At 40.2% G+C, this 27505-nt stretch overlaps 1 protein-coding gene across 2 annotated transcripts in view; it reads right to left on the minus strand.

The window, feature by feature from the left end:
• The window catches only part of man2a1 (mannosidase, alpha, class 2A, member 1), a 63240-nt gene that overhangs the window by 13079 nt on the left and 22656 nt on the right, over positions 1 to 27505 (minus strand). For both annotated transcript variants that reach the window (XM_064942186.1, XM_064942183.1), the window contains exons 10-15: positions 7290 to 7475; positions 6928 to 7042; positions 6305 to 6372; positions 5906 to 6071; positions 5444 to 5674; positions 293 to 415 (exon numbers count right to left, since the gene is read on the minus strand). In XM_064942186.1, the coding sequence (XP_064798258.1) occupies positions 293 to 415; positions 5444 to 5674; positions 5906 to 6071; positions 6305 to 6372; positions 6928 to 7042; positions 7290 to 7475 (889 nt within the window). The remainder of the gene's footprint in view (positions 1 to 292; positions 416 to 5443; positions 5675 to 5905; positions 6072 to 6304; positions 6373 to 6927; positions 7043 to 7289; positions 7476 to 27505) is intronic.

Consider the following 27505-nt stretch of genomic DNA (forward strand, 5'->3'; position numbering starts at 1 on the left):
ACCCTCTGCCAATAATACCTCCTACAGAGAGTGTGCTGGCAAGGGAGCACAAATAAGGGAGAAAAGAGAGGGAAACTGGGGTAACAGAACTACTCTCTGATTCAGTGGTTGGGTTAAATGCAGAAGACACACTTCGGGTTGAATGCATTCCGTTGTGCAGCTGACTTGGTATCTCCTTTCCCTTTACTGTAAGAGCTGAAAGCACTCTCTTCTTTACAAGGTTTCAGTGCCGCTGTAATGCTACACGTTGACAAAGGAGAATCAATCCCGTTTAATAAAGTTGCCGAGTTACCTTGGCTTCCCCGTCAGGCAGGAACAAGTAGGCTCCGCTTTTATCTCGGTTGCTGGTTGTGCCGTACCACGCAAACTCCACCTTGATCTGGTGTTCTGAGCCGTCCTCTTTCAGCTTCAATCTCTGCGGATGTCAGTCAGAAGAAGGTCGGATTCAACACTTGCATCATCACCATTACATTGGCAGCTTGACATGAATAAAGAGAGCTAACGAATATACCGTTGTAATACTACACAGACTGTATCCTGTGTTGTTGTAGTTGAGGTCGTTTGGTGAACAATGTGATGAGCTTGTGTGACGACTAATCACGCCTGAAGACCTGAAGACTTGTTTTGTTTCCCGAGAACTCATGCCTATGCTTTAGCTCAGAGGAATAATGTCGTCTTCTGTCACACAGACGACCCTGGTTTGATACCACGTCAGTACCATTAACAGTCTAGAAGTGTGATACATTCCTTGCGACCTTTCAGTGCAGGTCACAGTCACTAAATACTTCATGACTCTGGTTCAGTGCTAACATTAGAATAGGCTTGAATTATAGCCGTGCCGGTCACCACGACTATAGTATGGGATTGATTGAAGCTCAATGTAAATTCAAATCTCTCTAGCATCCTATCTAAGCCAATATGACACCAATGTCTAAGAAAATTCAAAACCAATTTGATTGGAGGTACAACACACTCCCCGCCTCTCGTCATGACCCGTCCGGCCGTTACCGAGAACCACTATACCGGATTTCTGACAGGGTTGTCAGACAATTTTTTGCCCAAACCTAGCTCAGTTTTTAGACGTCGATTAAAACGAGGCTACAGTGCCCATAAGGTGACCATTAGACTTAAATCCATTTGGATTGAATATGTTTGTAGGTGTAACAGTTTTTATTAAATTCCCAATTTACCGCTCTCGCATGCACATTTTATTTTTTATTTAACCTTTATTTAACTAGGCAAGTCAGTTACGAACAAAATCTTATTTATAATGACATCCTACCGGGTACTAGTGGGTTAACTGCCTTGTTCAGGGGCAGAACGACAGATTTTTACCTTGTCAGCTCGGGGATTCAATCCAATAACCTTTCGGTTACTGGCCCAAAGCTCTAACCACTAGGCTATCTGCCGCCCCTGATTCACATTTCTGCCCAATAAAAACCAACAATGTGCTACCTTTTTGTAGCGTTTCTGACAATGCTAACATCTTTTCAGCCGAATCTCAGAGATCTAAAACCAGGTTGAGCAACTTGGCTGCTGCGCAACAGTAATAGCTAACTAGTAGAAGGCTAGCAGCTGAAGCTAGCTAGCTAACACCAGTTGGATGAGAAGCAAAAAGAGGGTGCTCGGTATATTTTGCTATGGAAGGTTTTTCATATGGCTGAAGTCATCTGTGTAAACTTCTGACCTGGACACTTGTGTGTAATCAGAGCACAAACAAATAAGCTTGCTAACAGGGATTGTAGTGTACAGGTTAGCGTCACTGCCCTGATATTTTGACCATTCTCTTTTGTGTATAGTTTTTGACATTCCCCTCCCTTTCCCGACACACACACTAGTGCTAATTTTGATTTATTAGGGGTCTCTTAAAAAGAAGATTTGGGGTCTGTTGGACATTTTTGAGTGGCAAGGCACAGGGAGTGTGACGTGTATGTAGTACTAGTGTGTGCGTCATTGCTACTACGGTGGAGAGACCAGCTCTCAATCTCTCAAGGAGGACGTCGTTGCCCTCATCCGTCAGATGCATGCCATCCCTACGGTACATCCCAGGGACACACTGCTTAAATGGCAGACTTACCAGCTCTGCAGTTGAATTGTTAAACAAGCATTTGATTACCCCCTCTCCTGACGTGCACACAAGAGCAGTGGACCTCTACACCAATCTTCGTGCTGCAGGGAATGCCCCAGCCTGCTTAATGGCCAGGATAGATGCCATTTATAAATGTGGGAATCTGTTCTCTTTTACTGGGGTTGGACTGCTGTGTACAGCGTTACTACGAACATTTGTAGCTAAAGGATTTCGACCGCCTATACAACATCAGATTTGTAAATATGTATTCTTAAATATGTATTCTTATTTTGTACAGGTGTGGTAGAACTGTGCTTGAACAAGAGATCCTGCATAACCTTGTAGCTCTTCAAGAACAATTGTGGCCATCCCTGGACTGTATGTACAACGTTGACTATATCTGATGAATGTACGTTTGATTGTAAATCTTACATTTTGCAATAACTCATTATTGTTTACAGGTAATGTAGTACTATGCACTTCTTCAGTAGTTGTCACCTTCCGGTGTAAAAACCATGGAAATTAAAAACAAAAAAAATTGTGTTTTAGGTGAGAAGTCGGCATTGATCTGAAATTCACCTGAGCACCACAATGCGTACTTCACCCATGCTCGTACCAAGGTTTTGCAGCACACATTGACCTACTATGGTAGCTAGGTTTGTCTATTTTACTTCCAGAAGTGTGTGGGCAGGTTACTCTGGATTCAAACCTTTTCAAACAGCCTAATTCATACTATTCAGAGGGACAATGGACTTTGCAGTGTCCTGCTATTAAAATAATATATATATCATTAGTATGTATGTATTTTTCAGATACAGGCCTATTGTAAATGTGTATTATTGTAGTGTCATCATCTGTATTGCAAAAATAAATACAAATACACATATAACTTTAAGCTACATAGTCTTTTGACAAAGGCGATAAACTGTCCATTGATCACCACAGCAGTTGATAAAACAAGTGGTTCTGAGCTTATGTAAATACGACACAGGTAAGCTAACGGTGACAGAAATCAGGAATGCAGACGTACTCTATGGACCTCTATATCTATATGAGTGACTGAGTCGAACACACCACCACCTCCTGTTCTTACGTTGGGTACCTACTGACCCAAAAATATGTTATGAAATATTTGTATTTTTCAATGACATGTATTGTTAAAATAAAGGTTTAAGGAAATACGAGCAGGCACCACATTACTACAAGACAAAATATCTCAATCAAGCCTGATGGTCTTGTAAGTATAAAAACAAAGCTTGCTTTCATATAATAAAACAAAAGCATGAAAGGGTAGTGGAATGGTGGTCTTAGTGTGGGGTGGGAAGAATGCAATAAATTAGCTTGTATTTGGTACAAATCACATTATTCTGGGACCACCTCCTCTAAGAGTATGAATTAGGCTGTTTGAGAAGGTTTGAAGTAACCTGCCGACACATTGTTGTAAGTACAATAAACCAACATAGCTACTGTAGAAGGTCAAAGCTGTGTGCTGGAAAACCTTGGTAGACGCATTGTGTACGCATTGTGGTGCTTGTGTGAATTTCTTTTCTTTTTCGGCTTCAGACCAATGCCTACTTCTCACTTAAAACTTAGTTTTTGGTTTTTAATTATATAGCACTTTTGCAGGAGTTCTGCGTTGTGCCCTGCTGTGTTGTGAAGTGCTATGCTTTACTAAGATATGCTTTACTTTACTAAGCTATTCTTTACTAAGCTATACTTTACTAAGCTATGCTTTATTTTACTAAGCTATTCTTTACTATGCTATGCTTTACTAAGCTATACTTTACTAAGCTATGCTTTACTTTACTAAGCTATTCTTTACTAAGCTTTGCTTTACTTTACTAAGCTATGCTTTACTAAGCTATGCTTTACTTTACTAAGCTATTCTTTACTATGCTATGCTTTACTAAGCTATGCTATACTTTACTAAGCTATTCTTTACTAAGCTTTGCTTTACTTTACTAAGCTATGCTTTACTTTACGAAGCTATGCTTTACTAAGCTATGCTTTACTTTACTAAGCTATACTTTACTAAGCTATGCTTTACTTTACTAAGCTATGCTTTACTAAGCTATGCTTTACTTTACTAAGCTATTCTTTACTATGCTATGCTTTACTAAGCTATGCTTTACTTTACTAAGCTATTCTTTACTATGCTATGCTTTACTAAGCTATACTTTACTAAGCTATGCTTTACTTTACTAAGCTATGCTTTACTAAGCTATACTTTACTAAGCTATGCTTTACTTTACTAAGCTATGCTTTACTTTACTAAGCTATGCTTTACTAAGCTTTACTTTACTAAGCTATGCTTTACTTTACTAAGCTATGCTTTACTTTACTAAGCTATGCTTTACTAAGCTATGCTTTACTAAGCTATGCTTTACTTTACTAAGCTATGCTTTACTAAGCTATACTTTACTAAGCTATGCTTTACTTTACTAAGCTATGCTTTACTTAGCTATACTTTACTAAGCTATGCTTTACTTTACTAAGCTATGCTTTACTAAGCTATGCTTTACTTTACTAAGCTATGCTTTACTAAGCTATGCTTTACTTTACTAAGCTATGCTTTACTTTACTAAGCTATTCTTTACTATGCTATGCTTTACTAAGCTATGCTTTACTTTACTAAGCTATTCTTTACTATGCTATGCTTTACTAAGCTATACTTTACTAAGCTATGCTTTACTTTACTAAGCTATGCTTTACTAAGCTATACTTTACTAAGCTATGCTATACTTTGCTAAGCTATGCTTTACTAAGCTATGCTATACTTTACTAAGCTATGCTTTACTAAGCTATGCTTTACTTTACTAAGCTATTCTTTACTAAGCTATGCTATACTTTACTAAGCTATGCTATACTTTACTAAGCTATGCTATGCTTTACTAAGCTATGCTTTACTAAGCTATGCTTTACTAAGCTATGCTTTACTAAACTATACTTTACTAAACTATGCTTTACTAAACTATGCTATACTTTACTAAGCTAGTCTTTACTATGCTATGCTTTACTAAACTATGCTTTACTAAGCTATGCTATACTTTACTAAGCTATTCTTTACTATGCTATGCTTTACTAAGCTATGCTTTACTAAACTATGCTTTACTAAGCTATGCTATACTTTACTAAGCTATTCTTTACTATGCTATGCTTTACTAAGCTATGCTTTACTAAACTATGCTTTACTAAGCTATGCTATACTTTACTAAGCTATTCTTTACTATGCTATGCTTTACTAAGCTATGCTTTACTAAGCTATGCTATACTTTACTATGCTATGCTTTACTATGCTATGTTTACTAAGCTATGCCATGTTATGCTTTACTGTGCAATAGTATGCTTTGTTATGCTATGCTGTGCATGTCTTACCTCCATCAGGCCGGTGATGGGGGAGCTCCAGACCTGGAGGTGGGGGTTGTGGATGCTGAGGGGGGTGGAGGCGTCCTGGGGGATGTTAACTGTGAAGTGCTTCACGTTGACGGAAAGCTCGCCGCTCTGCCTGAAGAAGACGTATTCTGCAGTCTCCGCTCTGCCGCTCGCAGCCTCACCTAACTGGTACACCCCAAGACCTAGCGCTGGCACCTGCACTATGAATGACAACTGACCCCAAGAGAAAACACCATAACATGAGATGATGTGGGGGAAAGCATGCATGAACATGAACTGGTAACACATTGGTAATCAATCTCCAGTTAATCTCCAATTAATCTCCGTGGTAACCTCATAGTCCTACCTGACACTGCCATTATAAAAAAATAGCGACAAATAACATTCACATGGATAAATAAAGGCTAAATACAAACACTAACGACAAAAAATGGACAATTGTACCTGGAAGGCCTCTGTGGAGGCTGTGGTGGGTTCGTTCCACACCGCGCTGACTTGAGCGGGGACGGGACGACCGTGGTCTGTGACCACACGTACGTGGGGAGTGTTCACATACACAGTCACCACTGACGTGCGGTCCTGCTCCGTGGGGTTGTAGACGACCACAGACCTGTAGGAAAATAGACAGGTTGGTGCGAGTTGCTAACGCTTTGAAAAGTCTGAAAGGCAAATTGGTCATAAAGAAAAGATTCCACAGCTGTTGTCATCAGGTTTAATATTGTTCAACCTGACCAGACTATACTTCCTGTATTTATTCTAAATCATGTTTGCAATGTGAAAGGGGTCATAATATCAGGCAGAATGTGTAAGGGAAAAGGGAGGAAGATTTGTACGGTGCCTTACCTAGGCTGTGAGCTGATTTTCAGAACTGTTTTTCGAGGCAGGGCATCTTGAGCAGGCTGGATATCGTCCTGAGAGAAATGAGATTAGAGTTGATTTGCAAAAGAACACCAATCTGATATAGCTACACCAACACACAGTCCACGGGCTATATTCAGTCCTTATAGACTAGTTTTCAAAACAATATATTTAATTTGAGTTTTTCTGGTATTGGTAATGCTTTTCAAAATGGAAAAGCTATTTAAACATCTAAGGCTCATTCACTTGAACACAATTTTCATTAGGTTTGGGTGAGTGAGATGCATATCGAGCGTCTTTTCAGCTGCTGTAGCGAAACCAGGAAGTGGAAGAGGATACTTTACTCTGAAAATTGATGTTGATTTCCTGCCCGGGCAATTTGCATATTCAAATCCTGATGTTGTGCCACCTTCAGGGATTTGGCCGAAAGTAGAGTCTGGTAAACACTTCAAATCTGTAGCTATGGCACGCATTTCACTCCCTGCACCACCACCATAAACTGTCACCCTTTGAAAATCACTATACTAATCTGAAATGTTGCTATGTACAATCAACTACCTTGTGTTTCAACACTAAAATTAAAATTCCAACGTTTTTTTTTTACTCACCATTTGAAGGAAGGCCTTTGAGGGATTGTAACTGTATGCACTTTTGTCCTTCAGCACCAGCCAGTGAGCGGAGTTGACGATCACTTGTTTCAAATTCAAAATGGAATGAAACAATCTGAGAAGGGAGATTTGTTCTAATTAAATGCCCAGAGGAAAGCAGTCAAAGTTCTGAGTCAAATATATAGTGTTTCACTTTCATTTAACCAACGTCTACAGCACGATGCTGGTAATAATCACAAAACCATGTCAGTGCCAATCCATTAAATTATTGATTAATCCTCGTGTTCACGTTTGAACTGCATCTCTCCCCATCAATTAAGACAATGAAAACGAATAAAGCAAGCAATAAAAAAAAGTGATACCTGATACCGTAGTCGATCACTACCAATTCCTTGCCGGTGCCTGTGATGGCGTCATGGTGCTGGAACAGGCCCAGGTTCCTCCTGGCTTCAGTGAGCAGTCTGTAATTCTCCATTGCTGGAAAATCATTCCGCTTCCCAGACCTCCTAATATTGGCCAGGGTGAGGGAGTAGATGATTTCAGCAGCCCTGAAGGACAGACAGAGAGAAGAGTTATTTTCTTCAGTATGCCTTTCCATGACACGAAGATAGACATGGGTCGTGTTCATTAGGGGGGAAACGTTTTGAACAGGGAGATGCTACAGTGCCTTCAGAAAGTATTCAGACCCCTTGAATTTTTCCACATTTTGTTACGTTACAGCCTTATTCTAAATTTGTTTTATTTTTTTTTAAATACTAAGCAATCCCCATAATTCCAAAGTTAAAGGTTTTTAGGAATGTTTGCAAATGTATTAAAAATAAAAAAACAGAAATCCAATATTTACATAAGTATTCAGACCTTTTGCTATGAGACTCGAAATTGAGCTCAGGTGCATCCTGTTTCCATTGATCATCCTTGAGATGTGTATACAACTTGGGAGTCCACCTGTGGTACATTCAATTGATTGGACATGATTTGAAAAGGCGTACACCTGTTTATATAAGGTCCCCCAGTTGACAGTGTCTGTCAGAGCAATAACCAAGCCATGAGTTTGAAGGAATTGTCCGTAGAGCTCCAAGACGGGATTGTGTCGAAACACACATCTGGGAAAGGGTACCGAAAAATTTCTGCTGAATTGAAGGTCCCCAAGAACACAGTGGCAAACATCATGGAAGAAGTTGCACGCATGACCAAACTGAGCAATCAGGGTAGTAGGGCCTTGGTCAGGGAGGTGACCAAGAATCCGATGGTCACAATGACAGAGCTCTAGAGTTCCTCTGTGGAGATGGGAGAACCTTCCAGAAGGACAACCATCTCTGTAGCACTCCACCAATCAGGCCTTTATGGTAGAGTGGCCTGATGGAATCCACCCCTCAGTAAAAGGCCCATGACAGCCCGCATGGAGTTCGCTAAAAGGCACCTAAAGGACTCAAGACCATGAGAAACAAGATTCTCTGGTCTAATGAAACCAAGATTGAACTCTTTGGCCTGAATGGCAAGCATCACTTCTGGAGGGATCCTGGCACCATCCCTATGGTGAAGTATGGTGGTGGCAGCATCAGGCTGTGGAGATGTTTTTCAGCGGCAGGGACTGGGGGACTAGTCAGGACCGAGGCAAAGATGAACGGAGTAAATTACAGAGAGATCCTTAATGAAAACCTGCTCGAGAGCGCACAGGACCACAGATTGGGGTGAAGGTTCACCTTCTAACAGGACAACAACCCAAAGCACACAGCCAAGACAACGCAGGAGTGGCTGTGAGGCAAAGTCTCTGAATGTCCTTGAGTGGCCCAGTCAGAGCATGGACATCTCTGGAGAGACCTGAAAATAGCTGTGTAGCAGCGCTCCCCGTCCAACCTGACAGAGCTCTGAGGATCTGCCGAGAAGAATGGGAGAAACTCCCCAAATACAGGTGTGCCAAGCTTGTAGCATCATACCCAAGAAGACTCGAGGCTGTAATTGCAGCCAAAGTTGCTTCAACAAAGTACTGAGTAAAGGGTCTGAATACTTATGTAAATGTGAGTTTTACATTTCAGTTTTGAGTTTTCAAAATTTCAGTTTTACATTATTTTTTATAAATGAGCAAAAATGTCTAAATCCTGTTTTTGCTATTTCATTATTGGGTATTGTGGGCAGATTGATGAGATAAAAACAACAACAATTTAATCAATTTTAGAATAAGGCTGTAACCTAACAAAATGTGGAAAAAGTCAAGGGGTCGGACTACTTGCCAAAGGCACTGTATATGATTTGTCCAATAAGACCGCAAATTTTTGTTTTCCATTGCAAAAAGTTTTGCTTTGTTCACTCATGTCAGTACATTCAGTGAAGTGAAAAATAGTTGTTGATATATGGGTCATCATGGGCCAGGAGCGTAAGAAAAGTACTCCAAATTGACCACAGTTGGAAATCTCCCGTATTTGATTGCAATCAGAGTCTCAGCTTGTGTTATGGAACCCATTTAACCCCCGAGCCACAACAATGAAAACTGAGCTGCTCTTCTCCCAAAATAGAGGTCTTTTCATTTTCCCTAGATAGGGCTGTGGCAGTAATGACATTTTGTCAGTCGGTGATTATCAAGCAAATAACTGCTGTTCTCATGGTAATTGACCGTTAACGAACATAAACACATTTAGCATTTCCTGGCTTCCACGCATAGTGACATGACTGCCCTGTGAGGATCAGAATGGGTCAGATCAGCTCGGCGGTGGATGACAGTAGCCAGGCCCTCTCTCACCCACAGAAGGGGGGAGAGAGCTGCTGGGGGGTTGACAGTTCACACCCTCTTGTAAATTACAGGAGGAGAGGCCTCTCTTTTGTCCCCTCCAATATTAACCAAAGGAATCCCTTTGTTAACAGACAGTCTTCCCGCCGAAACTCTAACAGTTTCTAAAGCGAATACTGGAACAATATTTCTAACATAAGACGTGGGGAATAATCATTTCAAATGGATTGTTCTTTTGTGGTGTCATTAAAAATGGTATAAAGGAAATACTGTAACTTGGAAAGTATATCCCCTTTGTCTGTCAAGTTTCCATCAAATACATGCATATAATATGAAAAATGATGAAAGTATTAAGTAGGAATGTGATTTTAGGAGCCATAAAATAATCTATCTCCTATAAACTGTGCATAAGTAGACACCCCCCGAGTGAGGTCAGAGAGCGTGTCAGTGTCACGTGTGCTCCCTCTCCAGTCTCTAGGTCACCAGGCTGCTTGTTATGGCGCACACCTGTCACCATCGTTACGCGCACCTGTGCTTCATAAGTCTCACCTGGACTCCATCACCTCCTTAATTACCTGCCCTATTTATGTCACTCCCTTTGGTTCCTTTTCCGGGCGTTATTGTTTCTGTTCCTGTGTCATGTCTGTGCGTTGTTCATGTTTCTCATTTTTGTATTATGTTGTGTTTACTTATTAAAGAACTCACTCCCTGAACTTGCTTCCCGACTCTCAGCGCACATCGTTACAGTCAGACTGACGGAACCATCCACTTCGGCCAGAGTGCATAAAAGGATTGGTAACGAAATGAACATTAGACCAGAAAAAATGGTAGCCTACACGTTTGAAATGGTTGGAACTTTGAACCTCAACATGAGGTAAAGAAAAAAGAAACTCACCTCCCAGACTAGACCAGAACATCGCCAGGCTGCAGCTGTGCATGTAAAGTGGTTCAAATTCTGACTATTAACACGAGGTGGAGAGAGGAGAAAACTCCCCTCTAGGACAATCACTGGTACGGCTGATTAGCTGTCCTAAGTCAAATATCTAGAAATGTTAATTTAAGTGGGACCATGCTATAACTCTTCAAATCATCCAACTGTACTACTCTCCTCAAACCATCGTATTACACTGCTCTCATCACCCCACTAGGAACCATCGACACGGCTGGCTAGCCTATCTTCAAAGAAGCAGCTTCAGGAGTGAATGGAACAGAGTGAACTCTTTAGTACTGTTCAGGACTACACAACGGACAAAGACATTCACACATAAATACAATCATGATTTATTTTTCCAAAAGAGTGGTGGTTCGTGTGCAAACTATATATGATTACTGTGAGAATAGTTTTGAAAATGTATCAATGCTAAGTGTCTTTTTCTCTATCTTTTTCTCTCTCTCCCTCTCCATGTTGTTATGTAAAAAGCCACCATATTGTGTCAGTCCACTAGGGACCTTTAATTATGTATGAAGTGTGTATGTTTAATCTGTGTTATTATTTAGTTGGCTAGTAAATAAATAATTAAACCAATTTATGTAGTACTGAATCATAAGTACGGCTGGGGGTTTTGCAGATGCAAGAAGGTTACGACTGTTCAGAATGACGATATGATAAAAGGTTATCATTAATATGTTGACTGTTTTATGGATGTGATAGGTAAAGATCCTCAGAGTTTAATATGGGAGGTGGTAACTCTTTAAACAGTTGTCCTTATGTTAGGCCCTGATCTGGCTATGGCTGTGGGCTACATATGGCTGTGGGCTACATATGGCTGTGGGCTACATTAGTTAATTTAGCAGAAAAGATTTGCTAAGAATTCCGTGGCACTATTTTATATGATTTTATAGAATGAAGAATACAATTGAACATTGATGAATAAAATTGAAAAGGGCATTTTCTCCAAACGATTTGAGGGAGTGTGGCTATTCTGTGTTGAGGGGTTAACAAAGAAACAGGTCCTCCTATTTGCTTAATTTAGAGTCATTTATGCAACTGTGGTTGTGATACAAACGTTGGGCTATATGTTTAGATTTTTAATACATTCTAAGGCTGCATGATGCAACTCTAATGAGGATTTGAAAAAAGTTGCATGAAAGGCACGAGCTATGCTTTGTTTTTTGAGCAGTACACACACTTAATCAGTCTCTCATTCACAATTTGACAAGCACTTGATAACGCCTCAAACTTCTCGGCGGCATCCCCATTGTGTGGCAGTAATGCCCCCTAAAAAAATCCATGCCTTTTGCGGCCAGTGACTGTTGAGCTGGGGCTGAATATATTAAATATAATTCCATTCTCCTGGCTGTGGGCTCCGAAGCACCTTTCACTCACATGGCTCTCTCAAATAGCTCAATTCTTAGTAGCCAATGCCCGTCACGTTATCAGGTCTTTTTCACAGGCTCCATGTGAAGACGGACACATCAGGGACCGAACGGCCCGTGTCCTTATCCAATTCCGAGGCGTATATTGACGATATTGAAAGAACTGGCCACATTTACTTTTCGTTAGCCAACAAGATGAGTAGGCCGAAATGAATAGCAAAAGAACTAGCCTATGTCAATCTACTATCCAGCAAAAGAACTAGCCTATGTCAATTTACTATCCCAATAGTACAAACGTTGACCTATTATATTCTGTGAGAGAAAGAAATATTCAAAACATAGTCTGAGACAGTTGTGGGATGCGATAGATCCCAAATTAATACAACCATTAGCATCCAAAAAGCGTGTTTAAGCAATGAGGCTAACGCAACAGATCAGAACGTTTAGCTTAAATGTTGATCAACTATTAGGCTATTTCTTCACATCATAAGCGCAAATGTTCCAAAATACAATCAATTAGCGGGGAAAGTGACCGCAAATGCTATTCTGCATGTAATGCTTTTATTATAAAGGTTAGCATTTTCATGGTGAAAATTATCTTCCCCAAACTTGATACTCACGTATGTATGCCAGTTAGGCCTCCCGAGTGGCGCAGCGGTCTAAGGCAATGTTAGGGGAGGGTTTGGACAACTGGGGTGTCCTTGTCACATCGCACTCTAGCGACTTCTTGTGGCGGCCTGGCGCATGCACGCTGACTTCAGTCGCTAGCGGTATGGTGTTTCCTCCGACACATTGGTGTGGTTAGCTTCCGGGTTAAGCGAGCAGTGTGTCAAGAAGCGGTGCGGTTTGGCGGGGTCACGTTTCGGAGGACTCATGGCTCTCGACCGTCACCGCTCCCGAGTTTGTACGGGAGTTGCAGCGATGGGACAAGTCTGTAACTACCAATTGGATATCACGAAAAAGGGGTAAAAAGTACCAAAAAAACAAATGTATACCAGCTCTACACCCGTGGTAAAGCAGATTAATTTTCTTAATTTTAAGAAGTTATTTGGCCACTTTACCAAAACTACATGAGGTGTGTGATTATGATTTGAAAAAGTTGCAAAAGAAACTTACTGAGCACAAGCTGGGCATCATTCACAAGTGATAATATATAATTCACAAGTGATAGGCTAATATTGTCACCCATTAAATTATTATTGATTTAATCTTGTCTTTACATGTACAAAAACATACATGTGTGAAATTTGTTTTGATTTAGAATGGACCATTATCATGCACCTGTCTAGAAACGGGCAGGGGATTTTAAAAAAACAACTTAAATAGTGAAAGGAGGACGCTTTTCCTGTGGTTCTTTTCATGACAGCCAGATAGGCTACACTCCTGTTGTAAAGATAAGCAATGTGCTTAATATTAGTCAAGTTTAAAAATACATATAGTAGGCCTAGCCTATAGAAAGCTGATAGGATCCTCCTCTTTTTAATTGAGACCATCAAAACTCTGTTTTCTCATGAAATTGCATACCCTACAGAAATGTTGCGCAACATGAACTCATGGGCTCTCATGAAGTGTTTGACTAGATTCTTGAATACATTTGCATTGATGTCAGCATGATTAGAGGGACAATAGAGTGCTTGGGTACCAGGCAGTTAGCAAGTTTGGTAGGCTACTAATGACCATCAGCAGCATCAGAGCTTGGAGAAGCCTAATTATTGTGACAAAACCGTTCACATTGAATTTGACTGCCGCCATGACTCGTGTCCGCCGGTGCGGCGGTAATACGGAACACCGTAACAGCCCTATCCCTAGAGAGTATCAAGGAAAACAGCTGATGGAAGAGTGTTCTCTTTAACTGCTCAAGCCCTGTAAGTGCTGCCAGGGAATCAGACACTATCAGTGTTACAATTTTAAAGGTCCAATGCAGCTGTTTTTATCTGAATTTCAAATAGTTTCTGGGTAACAATTCAGTACTTTACTATGATGGTTTTCAATGAAAATGGTCAAAAAGTATTAAAACCCAGGAACTGCACTGGGCCTTCAAAATCACAATTCTGAGTTTGTGTTTCAGCTAGGGCTGTTATGGTGACTGTATTACCGCCGCACCTGCGGTCACAGTCAAATTCCACGTGAATGTTTAGTCATGGTAACTAGGCTTCTCCAAATCTGTGCTCTGATGCTGCTGAAGGTCATTCGCTAATGTGCTAACTGCCAGTGCTAATGTCCTAGTAGTCATCAATCTATTGCCCCTCTAATCACTCTAAAATCAATGCAAATGCGTTCAAAAATCGAATTAAACAATTAATGAGAGCCCATGAGCACATGTCACACAGCATTTCTGTAGGCTATGCAATTGCGTGAGAAAACTGAGTTTTTATGGCCTCTATTGAAAAGAGGAGGATCCCATCAGCTTTCTATAATATTCAAATCAAATCAAACTTTATTTGTCACATGCGCCGAATACAACAGGTGTAGGTAGACCTTACTGTGGAATGCTTACTTACCAAGCCCTTAACCAACAGTGCAGTTCAAGAAAGAGTTAAGAAAATAATGACCAAATAAACTAAAGTAAACTTTAAAAAAAATAACAATAATGTAAACTTTAAAAAAAGAACAATAACAAGGCTATATACAGGGGGGTACCGGTACTGAGTCAATGGGGCAGCAGGGTAGCCTAGTGGATAGAGCGTTGGACTAGTAACCAAATGGTTGCAAGTTCAAAACCCTGAGCTGACAAGGTACAAATATATCATTCTGCCACTGAACAGGCAGTTAACCCACAGTTCCTAGGCCGTCATTGAAAATAAGAATTTATTTTTAACTGACTTGCCTAGTTGAATAAAAAATGTTTTTGTTGGGGTACAGTTTAGTTGAGGTAATTTGTACATGTAGGTTGGGGTGAAGTGACTATGCATAGATAATGAACAGCGAGAAGCAGCAGTGGCGGGGGGTTGATGTAAATAGTTCTGGTGGCCATTTGATGAATTGTTCAGCTGTCTTATGGCTTGGGGGTAGAAGCAGTTAAGGAGCCAATTGGTCCTAGCTTGGCGCTCCGGTACCACTTGCCGTGCGTTAGCAGAGAGAACAGTCTGTGACTGGAGTTTGACAATCTTTGGGTGCTTCCTCTGACACCGCCTAGTATATAGATCCTGGATGGCAGGAAGCTTGTGATGTACTGGGCCATACGCACTAGCCTCTATAGCCCCTTACGGTCAGATGCCGAGCAGTTGCCATACCAGGCGGCGATGCAACCGATCAGGATACTCTCGATGGTGCAGCTGTAGAACTTTTTGAGGATCTGGGGACCCATGCCAAATCTATTATATGGACAGCGTTGTTTGTCAGTGTCAGCAGAGTAGGGTACTCTGTCATTTGGCGTATTAACAAAGATTCTGCTAATGTCTCCAGTCATATAAAGAGTAGTACAATTGCATGAAATGTGTTTATAAAAGGCCATATTTTTCCCATGCAAAGAGGGAAGAAATGTATCTGATATCGCCTAGGAATATACTCGCTCAGCCATGCATTGAACTGCATTTATTTTTGCAAACAGTGATTGAGTTATATTATTAGCCTAAATGATGACTATCCAATCTACTCATCACATTAAGAATAATAGACTATCTTACATACGTCTGCAAATAGAATGATGCATGAAGTGCTTTATTATAAAGGTGCATTTTTATGGTGAAAATGACTTTGCCCAAACTTGAAGCTCACATGCCACCTATGTCTGCCAGGTTGTAAAGTGGATTCATGTGCTTAAAGTTAAGAATTGAGCAATAAATATAGCAGCACGAGAAAGCTGGGATCCTTTCTTTAAATAGTTGCCAGTCAAAACTCTGTTGTCACATGCTTATAAGAACACGTGTTTTGCTAGGCTCTGTGGGCATGTGACAACAGAGTTTTTGACGGGCAACTATTTAAAGAAAAGATCCCAGCTTTCTCATGCCAAATCTTTTCAGTCTCCTGAGGGGGAAAAGGAGTTGTCGTGCCCTCTTCATGACTATCTTGGTAATATTAAGCACATTGCGTTGCTTTACAGCAGGAGTATAGCCTACCTGGCTGACATGAAAATGAACCACAGGAAAAGCGTCCTTCATTTGCTAATTAAGTGCAAAGATTACATGTATTTTATTCCCCTGCTACTGTTCCGACAGGTGCATAATAACGGTTACATTCTAAATGTAAATGATTCCCAGCATGTGCAGTAAGACAAGAAACACCACATGCCTTTTTTTTGTTGCGACTTTTTCTAATCATAGTCACACATATCATGTAGCCTAGCGAATAGGCTTAGAATTGGATTGTATCACAACGAAGGTGATCAAATAACTCCATACGTATCCTATAGGCTTTAGGACCCCCTGGAACATGGTTGGAGAACACAGAGCCCACAGAGCCTAGCAAAACGCGTGTTCTTATAAGCATGTGACAACCGAGATTTGACTTGCAACTATTTAAAGAAAGGATCCCAGCTTTCTCGTGCTGCTATATTTATTGCTCAATTCTTAACTTTAAGCACATGAATCCACTTTACAACCTGGCACACATAGGTGGCATGTGAGCTTCAAGTTTGGGCAAAGTCATTTTCACCATAAAAATGCACCTTTATAATAAAGCACTTCATGCATCATTCTATTTGCAGACGTATGTAAGATAGTCTACTTTTCCTAATGTGATGAGTAGATTGGATAGTCATCATTTAGGCTAATAATATAACTCAATCACTGTTTGCAAAAAAAATACAGTTCAATGCATGGCTGAGCGAGTATATTCCTAGGCGATATCAGATACATTTCTTCCCTCTTTGCATGGGAAAAATATGGCCTTTTATAAACACATTTCATGCAATTGTACTACTCTTTATGACTGGAGACATTACCAAATGACAGGGTACCCTACTCTGCTGACACTGACAAACAACGTTGTCCATATAATAGGCCTACAAGAAGGAGAGACACAAATTGAATATGCCATCCATCAAAACTGGAGGAAATTATTGTCCAAAAAACAAACTTTTAAGTAACACTGACCCAATAATGATAAATAGTGAATATGCTCACCGGGGATATTGCCGATTCTCTCCACTGGTGCCAATAAGACAGGCTCTACTGTTGTTCACTCAATTAAGTTGAGAATTTGAAATGATTAGTCTTTTCATTGTCTTCTCTTTACAGCTATAAACATTTGCTTTCCAAACTATGTTTTCCTGTGATTGTATTTTGAAATATTGCGGTACGCCTGGCTTGGCCTCTCTACTCTTCACAGTCACAACGCAACAATCATCTGCTCAAATTGCTTGCGCTACCTTTCCTTCTGACTGTAGGCAATACGATTTAAAGAAGGTAATGCTACTTATGAATAATTGTATTTATTTCTGTATAGATGGGAGTAGTTAGCCTATATCATTTGGGTAATTTAATTCAATTCACTTTAGGAATAGCTTCCCCTAGCCTTATGGATATGCTGCCTATGCTTGCATATTTAAAAACATAACCTGCCAAAATCTAAAAATATAGTCTTTATAATACAGCTGAAGTTGCATAAATATCTCAAAATGAAGCATATAGTAGGACCTCACTCCCTCAGAAATCGTTTGGAGAAAATGTCCTTTCTAATTTATTCAGCTATGTTCAATTGTATTCTTCATGCCTTAAGATAATATAAAATAATGCCACAGAATTCTAAGCAAATCTTGTCTGCTAATGTCACGTTCGTCATAATGATCGGACCAAGGCGCAGAGTGGTAAGCGTACATTCTTATTTATTTAACGAATGAACACTGAACAAAATAACAATACGAACCATGAAGCTAATATGAGTAGTGCAGACAGGCAACTAAACATAGAACAAGAACCCACAAACACAAAAGGTGAAATAGGTACCTAAATATGATCCCCAATCAGAGACAACGATAAACAGCTGCCTCTGATTGGGAACCATATCAGGCCACCATAGACATACATACTACCTAGACCTACAAAACTCCTATACATACAAAACCCATAGACAATACAAAAACTAGCATACCTACCCTAGTCACACCCTGACCTAACCAAAATAATAAAGAAAACAGAGATACCTCAAGTCAGGGTGTGACAGATAAGCAAAGCCCACAGCCATATGGCATAACCAGATCAGGGCCTAACCAGTGGAGGTCCTCAGAGGAGGAAGGGGAGGACCATCCTCTTCAGGGAAATTTCTTTTTTTTTTAAATAGTGAAACATTAACTTCTCTAGGGTAGGGGCAGCATTGGGGATTTTGGATGAAAAGCGTGCCCAAATTAAACTGCCTGCTACTCAGCCATAAAATAATATGCATATACTTAGTAGATTTGGATAGAAAACACTCTTAAGTTTCTAAAACAGCTTGAATGATGTCTGTGAGTATAACATAACTCATATGGCAGGCAAAAACCTGATCCAACCAGGAAGTGGGAAATCTGAGGTTTGTAGTTTTTCAACTCATTGCCTATGGGGTCAAATTGCACTTCCTAAGGCTTCCACTAGATGTCACCAGTCTTTAGAACCTTGTTTGAGGCTTCTACTGTGAAGTGGGGGCGAATGAGAGGGGAATGAGTCAGAGGCCTGCCAGAGAGCCACGAGCTCAGTCTCGTGCGCTCACGTGAGAGCGAGCTCTGTTCCATTGCATTTCTACAGACAAAGGAATTCTCCGGTTGGAACATTATTGAAGATTTATGTTAAAAACATCCTAAAGATTGATTCTATACATCATTTGACATGTTCCTACGAACTGTAATATTACTTTTCTTCTGAACTTTCACCTGGACTTGCCCGCGCGTCGTGAGTTTGGATTTGTGAACTGAACGCGCTAACAAAAGGAGGTATTTGGCCATAAAAGATGGACATTATCAAACAAAACATTTATTGTGGAACTGGGATTCCTGGGAGTGCATTCTGATGAAGATAATCAAAGGTAAGTGAATATTTATAATGTTATTTCTGACTTCTGTTAACACCAACATGGCGGATATCTGTTTGACTTGATTTGTCGTCTGAGCACCGTACTCAGATTATTGCATGGTGTGCTTTTTCCGTAAAGTTTAAAAAAAATCTGACATAGCAGTTGCATTAAGGATTGGTAGATCTAAAATTCCATGTATAACAGTATCTTTAAGCAATGTTGATTATGAATATTTCTGTAAATTGATGTGGCCCTCTGCAAAATCCCCAGATGTTTTGGAACTACTGAACATAATGTGCCAATGTAAACTCAGATTTTTGGATATAAATATGAACTTTACAGAACAAAACATACATGTATTATGTAACATGAAGTCCTTTGAGTGTCATCTGATGAAGATCATCAAAGGTTAGTAATTCATTTTATCTATATTTCTGCTTTTTGTGACTCCCCTCTTTGGCTGGAAAAATGGCTGTGTTTTTCTGTGACTTGGCTCTGACCTAACATAATCGTTTGGTTTGCTTTCGTCGTAAAGCCTTTTTGAAATCGGACACTGTGGCTGGATTTACAACAAGTGTATCTTTAAAATGGTGTAAAATACATGTATGTTTGAGGAATTTTAATTATGGGATTTCTGTTGTTTTGAATTTGGCGCCCAGCAGTTTCACTGGCTGTTGATGAGGTGGGAAGCTACTGTCCCACGTACCCTAGAGAAATTAAAAAAGTTATCCTTTTTAGATTAAACTCTACTAAATATTCTCATATGTCACCAAATAATTGATTAAAATACACTGTTTTGCAATGAAGGTCTACAGTAACTTCAACAGCCCTGTCTGGGGTAGCACCATGGTATAACCGGATGACAGCTAGCTTCCGTCTTCCTCTGGCTACAATGACTTCAATACAAAACCTAGGAGGCTCCTAGGCCTTTCCCCTTTCCATTGACATACATGGTAATTATGACCACTCCCGGAGGATGTTCTCCAACCAATCAAAGCTTTTGCAGTATGAAATGACATGTTGTCCATCCAGAGAATTAACCTAGTGAGTTGTATTGGGATTGTGCCACAGAGCATTATGGGGTTCTATGTGTTGAGAGGCTTGGTGACATTGTTGGATAGAGATTTTGGGGATATTATTCAATTCAGATTAGTTTTTTCAACTTACAGGAGATGGTTGAGGTATATTATACATTGTTTTATTGGTCTTAGAACTTTATTTTTGTGCCCAGTTAGTGCAATTTATTTAAATTTGCCTTGCTAACTTCCATATCAGCACGAGTGTGCAGATTTCTCTGCCAGAATGAGTGAATGGCCAACGCTGACGAAAATGTTGTGGACTTTTTGTTGAAGAACCCCTTTCATTCTTTGGGGTACATGGAAAAGGTACGAATTAAAAGCGAGAGTCGACCTCTGCCTGAGATTAGTTTCATGAATAAGGATGAAAAGATGTGGGCATTAAGTACCACCTGACGTCAAAATTATAGCTGGTTAACAGGGAGCTTTTCATCAAGCCGTCTGTATTGCTGGCCATGCCTGCTTTTGGAAAGTCTGAGCCTTGGTCGGAAGATGGGTACAGTGACCTGAAGAACATTGATTGTGTTCAGCTTAACGAAAAAACAAAAGCAGGGTATGCTCAGGTAGGCTTTCCACTTTCCTCCGGTATTTATTTAACAAAGATGTTAACACATAATCACTCTGGACAGACACAAGCAAAAAACTCACAACAGAAATGTTGCAGCAGCCTAGGCTACACCTAAACATCTGACACCCTGTATTGGATAAAAACGAGACAATTTGAAAATTGCCCCACCGCTCTAAGACCAATGGTGTCACCAGTCTGCGTGCAGTTGTCAGTTATTGTCAGATATGTGGATGAAATAGGGTTTTATTCAGGAATGTTTCTTGGGATACTTTAAGAGGGCGAGGTGCGCAGTCTGTTTGACTTTATGAATTTTGAGATGTCTGAGTTTAACTTCATAGAGAAACTCGTTGCCCAAACCTACGATGGCGCAGCTGTAATGGAATATATCTGCTATTTGTATTTACAGCTAAGTCCCCTCCTGTTCCCTGATTAAGAGGTGATGATCACACCACTTTATCTGCCATTGTCAACTCTCTCCTGACATGACTGAAGCTACGTCTCATGTGCCCACTCATCCACTGGCACAATGAACACTTCCCCTCAAAGAACGATGAGTACCCCTATCAATTTTCTCTCATTCCTGTATGTAGAGTCAATCACATACACAAACACAATCACATTATTACACATCAATGATTTTACTCCTTGCTTGGACTAACTCATTCTTAGCTCCTTTGTCTAACTGTGTAGTGTGCTGTCTTATAGTGTTTTGTCTTCCCAGTCAAATCCTGTCCTGCACTGGTCAAGCCTCTGAACACCTCAACTCATGCCTCATACCCTCATTCAATCACTGCTGTGATCCCTTTCCAACACAGTTTAAGTAGCCCTCTCATTCCCTTCCCATAATAGTTTGCTATAAATGTCTTTATTAAATGCTTTAGGTTAACATAATTCGTCTTTTGACGATTTTTGAAACACACTTTGTCGTCTATATCATCCTCCTCAATTTTTCACGTCACCAGCCGCCACTGGGCCTAACACAAGGACAACTCAGAATATGCTATGTTGTTCTTCTGAAATAGACTACATGTTTCTTTAGACCTGTCTAAAATAAATAGACCTGTCTAAAATAAATGCCGTAGGCTATATTAAATTGATTTATTAGACTTTTTAAAATGTAGATGTTCAAATGGTCTGCATCAGGGGCTTGTAGGTTAGGAGAATGTGTTTATGGTAATATATTATGGTAATTAACGGTCAATTACTATGAGACCGGCAGTTATTTGCATGACAATCACGGGCTGACAAAATGTCATGACCGCCACAGCCCTAGTTTCAGCCCAATGGCAGCCCTGTCACTTGGTTTGGTATAAAGCTGAGGGATGGAGAACTGGGAGAATATAAGCACTCTTAAAGTCATAGGACAGTTTTTTACTAATGTATAACTTGATTACTGCTTTTTCTCTACCGTATCTCAATATTTTATATTGCGCATCCTGATAATCTTAATATGTTTTATGTCTTATTGTGTCTTTCTAGATTGTTACAATGGTGGAGCAACACCTCTCATTTGTAGTAGTATCTCCAAGAAAATCATTGGTTTTAATGCAATGACTGCATCTTGAGTGCTTCTAACATAATACAACACACCGAGGCAACTGACCCAAATGCACCGTGTAAAAACCAATAGCTCTACCTACCTCCGTCCAAGGAGAAAAACACATGTACAGAACGAGACAATGACTTAAGGGAACATCTCTTTCAGATGAATGAGGATGAGAGCAGGCACACATACACCACATACTGTGCACAGTCTTGTTTGCAGCTTGAAAGGAGCCGCTGGTTGAGTGCCAAGACTAATTTAACGACTGTATTCTGATAAGCCATCTCCCGTCCTATATTTAGACACCATCAAATGCAAATACGGTCCTGTGTTTAATGAAAATCCACAAATCCATCCCTACTGTATTTGTTGGTGGACTGAATCTAACAAACTCCTTCCTGTTATGAAGTTGAACCATCCATGCATAACAATAGATGTGTACGCAGTCTTGAGACCTCAGCAGGACAGAAGAGGTTCGAAGTTCAAACGGATTCACACTCTCTGTGTGCTTAGTTCCTGCACTGACCACTTTGACGGCCTCACACCAGGGAGCCTGTAAGATTAGACCCTTATCTCAAAAGACAAAGCAAAGGAAATCAATACGTGCTGAGAAGACAGTTCTAAACACTCCGAGTAAGGGTCTTTGCCCTGTTATCGGTAGAAAGTAGCCAAACTTTTGGTCAGAAGTTTGGGTACATGGTACTTTGAGGTGTATCTCAAGTGTATTCATAGAGGAAGCACTAGATTAGAAGGCCCGGATAATCAAGAGCTGCCGGGATTTCCCATGCATAGTCAGGAACAGAGAAGCTACTTCTGGAAAGTGTATTTGTCAATAACAGCTGGTGGGTGATGTCAAATAATAAAGAAGTCTCGAGGTATTGCTCGCCTGAGGTTGAGTACCTTACGATAAGCTGTAGACCACACTATCTACCAAGAGAGTTCTCATCTATATTATTCCTAGCCATCTATTTACCACCACAAACCGATGCTGTCACTAGGACCGCAACTCAACCACCTGTACAAGGCCATAAGAAAACAAGAAAATGCCTATCCAGAAGCTCCTAGTGGTCGAGGACTTTAATGCAGGCAAACTTAAATCTGTTTTACCCAATTTCTACCAGCATGTCACATATGCAACCAGATTAAAAAAACTCTAGACCACCTTTACTCCACATACAAAGCTCTCCCTTGCCCTCCATTTGGCAAATCTGACCATAATTACATTCTCCTGAATCCTGCTTGCAAGCAAAAACTAAAACAGGAAGTACTAGTGACTCTATCAATACGGAAGTGGTCAGATGACACGGATGCTACGCTACAGGACTGTTCTGCTAGCACAGACTAGAATATGTTCTGGGATTCATCTAATGGTCTTTAAAAAAATAAAATTTAAATAAAACAATTTCACCTTTATTTAACCAGGTCGGCCAGTTGAGAACAACAAGTTCTCATTTACAACTGCGACCTGGCCAAGATAAAGCAAAGCAGTGCGAAACAAACAAGACCGAGTTACACATGGAATAAACAAACGTACAGTCAATAACACAATAGAAAAGACTATATACAGTGTGTGCAAATGAAGTAAGATTAGGGATGTAAGGCAGGAAATAGGCCGTAGTGGCAAAATAATGACAATTTAGCAATTAATCACTGGAGTGATATATATGCAGAAGATGAATGTGCAAGTAGAGACACGGGTGCAAAGAAGCAAAAACAAAGTTGGTTGGGCTATTTACAGATGGGCTATGTACTGCAATGATCTGTAAGCTGCTCTAACAGCTGATGCTTAAAGTTAGTGAGGGAGATATGAGTCCCCAGCTTCAGTGAATTTTGCAATTTGTTCCAGTCATTGGCAGCAGAGAACTGGAAGGAAAGGCGGCCAAAGGAGGAGTTGGCTTTGGGGGTGACCAGTGAAATATACCTGCTGGAGCGCGTGCTACGGGTGGGTGCTGCTATGGTAACGAGTGAGCTGAGATAAGGTGGGGCTTTACTTAGCAAAGACTTATTGATGACCTGGAGCCAGTGGTCTGGCGACGAATCTGAAGTGAGGGCCAGCCAACGAGAGCATACAGGTCGCAATGGTGGGAAGTATATGGGGCTTTGGTGACAAAACGGATGCACTGTGATAGACTGCATCCAGTTTTCTGAGCAGAGCGTTGGAGGCTATTTTGTAAATGACATCGCCGAAGTCAAGGATCGGTAGGATAGTCAATTTTACGAGGGTATGTTTGGCAGCATGAGTGAAGGATGCTTTATTGCGAAATAGGAAGCTGATTCTAGATTTAATTTTGGATTGGAGATGTTCTTGACGCTACCCACCCCTTAAGCGGGATAATTGTCATCAGCAACAGCTGAATAGCATAGCGTCTCAGTCAAATAATATTACTAAAAATGTTCATATTCATGAAATCACAAGTGCAATATTGCAAAACACAGCTTAGCCTTTTGTTAATCCACCTGTCGTCTCAGATTTTGAAATGATGCTTTACAGCGAAAGAAATCCAAGCATTTGTGTAGGTTTATCGATCGCATGACAAAACATTAAGTACACTTATCAGGTAGCATCAGGTAGCTTGGTCACGAAAATCAGAAAAGCATTTCAAATTAATCGTTTACCTTTGATGATCTTCGGATGTTTTCACTCACGAGACTCCCAGTTAACACAACAAATGTTCCTTTTGTTCCATAAAATTATTTTTATATCCAAAATACCTCCGTTTGTTTGGTGCATTATGTTCAGAAATCCACAGGAAAGAGCGGTCACGACAACGCAGACAAATTCCAAATAATATCCGAAATGTCCACAGAAACATGTCAAACGTTTTTTATAATCAATCCTCAGGTTGTTTTTAAAATATATAATCGATAATATATCAACCGCAAATGTCTTTCACAATAGGAAAGGGAAAAGCAATACCTATCCAAACACTGTTGCGCGAGCAAAACTCATGTGACCACTTGACGCGATGTTATCGTTCTGGCTCATTTTTCAAAATAAAAACCTGAAACTATGTCTGAAGACTGTTGACACCTTGACACCTCCCTTTAAATGGAGCAATGGGAGGCTATGGAACATGGAGTTTTCAAAATAGAGGCCACTTCCTGGTTTGATTTTTCTCAGGGTTTCGCCTGCTGTTTTGGAAACTTTAGAGTGTTTTCTATCCTAATCTGTCAATTATATGCATATTCTAGCATCTGGTCCTGAGAAATAGGCTGTTTACTTTGGGAAGGTTATTTTTCCAAACATAAAAATAGTGCCCCCTAGCCTCAAGAAGAACCTCTTAAGGATCCGCCACTTTTTTAAAATTTTCATCTAAAATGGGCTACCTAATTCTAACTGCCTGTAGCTTTTGTACCATCATCTTTGAAATGCAAGAGAAAGGCCATAATGTATTATTCCAGCCCAGGTGCAATTTAGATTTTGGCCACTAGATGGCAGTAGTGTATGTGCAGCATTTTAGACTGATCCAATGAACCATTGTGTTTATGTTCAAACTGTTGTATCAAGACTGCCCAAATGTGCCTAATTTGTTTATTTATAACTTTTCCTGTTCAAAATTTAGCACTCTCCTCAAACAATAGCATGGTATTCCTTCACTGTAATTGCTACTGTAAATTGGAAGGTGCAGTTAGATTAACAAGAATTTAAGCTTTCTGCCAATATCAGATATGTCTATGTCCTGGGAAATGTTCTTGTTACTTACAACCTCATGCTAATCGCATTAGCCTACATTAGCTCAACCGTCCCGTGGAAGGGGCACCGACTCCCGAAACCAAATCTAAACACGGCCAAATCAGAAACTCGCCTTTTCAGCTTGCAGTGTACGTGAGGGAATGCCAAGTTGGCTGTCAATTAGCCAAACAATAGACCAAACGACATTGATTATTTATCTAAAGTAGTTGCTGGGGAACAGCCCAAACCACAAGGCTCACTTGTGTAGAAACTATAGTATACTAATGAATGAATGAACATTTCTGTAAATGTGAATTTACACCACAGTGTAAACAGTGAAGTAAATTCAGTGAAGTATATTAAAATTTGCTAAATGGTACTACATACAAGTAAAACCAACATCAACTGTCGGTTTGCTGCAGGTCTTCATTTATGCCCTGGCGACCCTAAAGTTGTGGCTCTATGCCTAGAAGACGCAGGCAGAGAAATATCCAAATAGCCTTACAGACCCTTTCTATAATCATGACTAACCTTCCCAACCCCACACTCAACACGGGCTCGAACTGACCGTGCTGATGATGGGAAGAGATTGTCCTTTGTACTAATTTGGGAGAGACTGTCCATTGTACTAATTAACGGTAACTACTAATTAAGGCTAGTAATTAGTCTACTGGACTGTCTCCTTGCCGGAGAGGGTGTCTACCCCCGGCAGGTCCAACCAAGCCAGACAGGTCAAAGGAGAGCAGGCGGACAAAGCACCACCTAAAACAAAATCCACCACCACCTTAATTTTTTAAAATCTTTATTTAACTAGGTAAGTCAGTTTGGAACAAATTCTTATTTTTAATGACGGCCTAGGAACAGTGGGTTAACTGCCTGTTCAGGGGCAGAACAACAGATTTGTACCTTGTCAGCTCAGGGGTTTGAACTTGCAACCTTCCGGTTACTAGTCCAACACTCTAACCACTAGGCTACGCTTACATGAACAAAAGAATGAAAGAAACAGACTGGATCAAAGGAAACGACCTGGTGGAGATCTTCTCAAGCCTGTGAATTAAGGTTAAAGTCTACAAGTACTAAATGCATTAAAGTCAAGTCTGTCTGGTCAGTGTTTAAGGTTATTAGATGGTGGACCATTAGATTGGCTTTCCTTTCTTTCAACACTTTCATATTCATCAATATGCAAGAGGTTGGTAAAAAAAAACGTCATTACGAATGCAACAAAAATAATATCAAACAAGCATATTATTTCAATCAAAAAGGCTTGTAATAATTGTAATAGGCTTAGTTTGAGATGTGGGTTATTATTCACAGTTTAGTTTTGGGCTGTCTAAGAGCTTCAAATGTAAAAATAACAATTTCTCCAATCAATTATGTGTTTATAATACTGTGCATTTTTACATTGCACAGTGGATTAGTTTCACCAGGTCTTTGATTGAGTTACAGAATTCTTTATTTTGAATTGGATCTCCATGAGCTGACACCTTGGCAACCACTAGTCTTCCTGGTAAATCAAATCAAACTTTATTTGTCACACGCGCTGAATACAACAGGTGTAGTACTTTCAAGCCCTTTTAAGAAATGCTAGCGGCCAAGACTGAATTCAAACACGGTGTGTGGTTTGATGTCGGTGTCTCTTGTGTGTTCGCAGGTGGGGAAAGCTATCCAAATTATTTAGCCAATTAGCTTCAAGCTAGCTGGTGTGCGACTATGGCAAAATTGTTTTCATGTTGCACACCTTTTAGTTTTCTCA

This window comes from Oncorhynchus masou, chromosome 28 (genome assembly GCF_036934945.1).
Source record: "Oncorhynchus masou masou isolate Uvic2021 chromosome 28, UVic_Omas_1.1, whole genome shotgun sequence".
NCBI lineage: Eukaryota > Metazoa > Chordata > Actinopteri > Salmoniformes > Salmonidae > Oncorhynchus > Oncorhynchus masou.